This window comes from Propithecus coquereli, unplaced genomic scaffold (genome assembly GCF_000956105.1).
Source record: "Propithecus coquereli isolate 6110/MARCELLA unplaced genomic scaffold, Pcoq_1.0 Scaffold8, whole genome shotgun sequence".
In the NCBI taxonomy this organism is placed as follows: domain Eukaryota; kingdom Metazoa; phylum Chordata; class Mammalia; order Primates; family Indriidae; genus Propithecus; species Propithecus coquereli.
In genome coordinates, this window is record NW_012154173.1 from 1,280,051 (window position 1) to 1,283,529 (window position 3,479).

Genomic DNA, 3,479 nt, shown 5'->3' on the forward strand with positions numbered 1-3,479 from the left:
CCACATGTCAAGTGTTCAATACCCACCCATATGTGACTAATGGCTATCATAGTGAACAGTGCGAATATTATACAGCATTTCCATGTTAAAGAAGTTCTATTGGGCAATCAGGGTAGGACATTAAGCCTTTACTATACTCTGGGCTCTGTGCTAAGTGCTTTACCTACATTACCTAATTTAATATTTAAAACAACTCTACAAATCAGGCAATGTTGTATTCTTTTATAAAGAATGTAACTAGGGTTCAAAGAAGTTAAATATTTAAAAACTTGCCCTAAGCCAGATTTGGATTCTGGGACTGTCTGCCTTCACACAGCCCAGGCACTTAAGCCATCACACCACATTTTAGAAAGATTAAACTAGTTTGAAATGATATATGCATCCATAGAGGAATGTTTATAGGTTATCAGCAACAAAGCATTGAAGGATAGGAACAAAATGAGATTTGAAAGATCTGTAGTAAAAGTGAAACTGCCCAGAGATCCTGTGTGTTGTAGAATTAAACATGAGACATTCCAGCATAGCATCAGCTAAGAGGAAATAAAAATTATCAGAGAAGGCACTGGTTTTAGGTCTTTCAATAAAGGAGCAATCGTTAAAGAATTGCACAGAAGAAAGAAGAGCTTAACTGACACCAAGTAGCGCAAAGTCGAGATAGACTTTTCTACCCAGTGGTTCTCAACTAGGTATGGTGCCATGCCTTTAGGGAACATCTGGAAATGTACAGGGTGTTTGGGGTAGACTGGTAGGTGCCGTGAACATTTTGTGGCCATGATTTTATGATGCTAAAAGTCCTATGATGCTTGCAACAGTTTAACACCAAGTTCTCTCACCCAAAATGTCAAGACCTCCCCCATGTAAGAAAAGTGGGCCTGCTGTCCCTTTGGTGACACTCCGCAGCCCAGTAACTAAGCAGTATAGGGGTCAGAACATAGTGGCTAACACAGCACAGGTCGTATGGTCACACAAACTTGTGCTCCAATCCGTTCTCTAACTTTCATTAGCTGTATGGCTTGGGACCACTACCTAGACTCTGGGCCTTAGTTTCCTCATCTATATCATGCAGCAATACCAGAGTTAATACACATCATCTAGGCTGGTTCTGAGAATCACAAAACATGCCAAGTACTTGGCCCAGTGTTTAGTTCAGGGAGAATGTGGAATAAATGTACACAATTATTATAAGTGGAAAAGAGGAAGGAAAGAGGAACTCTAGTCTAGAGACTAAAATAAGCAAGATGGAAATTCAAATAGAAAGGAAGTCTAGAACAGTATTGCTCAGAGAAAAAATATGGACGAAAAAACGCAAGCACATGCAATTTTTAAATGTTACCTAGCCACATTAAAAAAGGTAACAAAATGACAAAATTAATTTTATTAATATGTAATAATTAGGTAACCAACTATATCCAAAAATGCTATGTCAATATGTAATCAATATAAAAAAAATCACTAGTGAGGTATTTTACTTTTCATACCAAGACTTTGAAATCCCATGTGTACACCTCAATTCATAATAGCCACACTTCAAGGGCTCCATAACCACATGTGACTGATGGCTACTTATTAAACAGCACAGGGCTAGAGTATTAGTGAGAACTCTTTCACTGACTGCTAGCTTTAGGTAATTCTTAAGAGAAGATTCTTAGCAGCTAATGTCTCAGTACATGGAGGGTGATTTCAAAGAAATACATGTAAGGACTTTAGGCTCAGGATCCCTGTATGAGCTGAGAAGAGGCAGTGTTATAGCATAACTGAACATAGTGAGTGGACTTTACAAGTTCACAATGAAGCTCTAGTACTTCTGTGTCCTTGGAACAAGTTAGCTAGTCAAAAATCTGTTTTCCTATTTGCAGAATGGAGACAATGGTACCAGCCCCTTAATGACTGCTCTAAGGATCACATACACAAAGCTTTAGGCCAGGGCTGACAACCTACTTCTCCAAACGTGAATTGCAGATATTTGTATTTGGGTCCAATAAATAGAGCAGAGATGCACTAGAATTCTAGTTATTCTTTACATAGCATATTGTGTATATTTGTGTAAATACACACCAGAAGTATTTTAGAGCTGACTTACTAATACTTTTGTGACTTTTGTTAATGAGTGCCGTGTTCTCCTAAAGCCGTGAGTGTTTCCTTACACTGAGGGCAATGATGCGTCCATTGTGCTCAGATATACCTCAATCTCTAGAACAGTTCCTGGCACATGGTTAGGTCTTCAATAAGTTTACTAAATGAGTTTTTAGTGACAGAGAATTCCTGAGTAATAGTTATAAACATACCATTAAAAGCATGATTTAGTCAATGATGCTAATTTAACCTTTTTTAAATATTTAAATGATAAAGTTTATGTAGCTACCTTTTAATGAGAAATCTCTGCCAGAAATTTTTCTTGAGTTAATACTAAGTTCAAATAGTGTAGGGTCAGCTTAAATGATTGGTACTGTGTTTGCCACAAAAGTAGCTCTACATATAAATGGCTAGAATATAATCTCAATATACCCCTGTCAGGACTACCTCAGAATTTACTCAATTTATAATTATTAAAACTCATTACTAATTTCCTGTAAAGTTAAAGAATGCATACAACATGTATTAGCACAAACACATTTATTTATTAACCAAAGGGATGAACCTAATTAAACCAACACTTTGAAATAGTTGCATGTAAAATATTTGTGATAAAGATAATTGAATACAGTAATGAAAAAAAAAAAAAAGCAGTGTGGAGATTTGCTCATTGAACTGAGCTTGTTCATTCTCATAACTAATTCCTGCCCAGAGTGATGATGGAATTTTTATTCTACTTTTTCATAGACCCGAGTACAGGTGACATCGTTCATGACACATTCCTAGGAGAAAGAATGATATTAAAGAGTGAGGTTAGTCTTACATTCTAAAGCAACAGTGGCAAACAAAAAATATTAGGACAAGGATCCCACGAAACCTTGTAATCTACTTCATAAATGGAGACATTTGGATTCCTGGGTTTGAGAGAAGCTGGAACCTACTGTTTTGCTTATAACATGCCTACGCTTTACTGAAAACTACAGTGTTGAGTTTATCCAAATTATTCATCTGGTCTTCACAAATATTATTCCCCAGTTTAAAGAAAGGGAAAAATGTATGCTAAGAGGGCAGTTGGGTGGCTTGCCAAGATTGCACTGTGAAATGGCAGAGCCAAGAAAGGACTATATGCCCCAGCTACGTCCTCATGTCACTTCTGTATCCCCACATAATCAGTGTTCTAGTGTTTAACTTGTTATTTCGCATTTTTCCCTTCCCAAACTTAGTTCTCCTGATAATGATCAGTTATGTGAACTATGAATGAAAGAAGCAGCCCAGTAAGACATAAGCAGTTTGACACTTACCACCACTAATTTCCCGTCTTTCAATTTCCTTGTTATCGTTGTTTCCTTCCCATCCCATTCCTGATGTTGAACCAATGCACCATCTGTAAAGTTGCACACAGTCTG

The 3,479-nt window shown here is 37.1% G+C and overlaps 1 protein-coding gene across 1 annotated transcript in view; it reads right to left on the minus strand.

Moving 5' to 3' along the window:
* Positions 1–2,596: 2,596 nt before the first annotated feature.
* FABP5 (fatty acid binding protein 5 (psoriasis-associated)) overlaps positions 2,597–3,479 on the minus strand; it is a 6,020-nt gene continuing 5,137 nt past the window's right edge. Inside the window, exons 3-4 of the mRNA XM_012663183.1 lie at positions 3,375–3,476; positions 2,597–2,855 (exon numbers count right to left, since the gene is read on the minus strand). Of these exons, the coding sequence (XP_012518637.1) occupies positions 2,802–2,855; positions 3,375–3,476 (156 nt within the window). The 3' untranslated portion in view covers positions 2,597–2,801. The remainder of the gene's footprint in view (positions 2,856–3,374; positions 3,477–3,479) is intronic.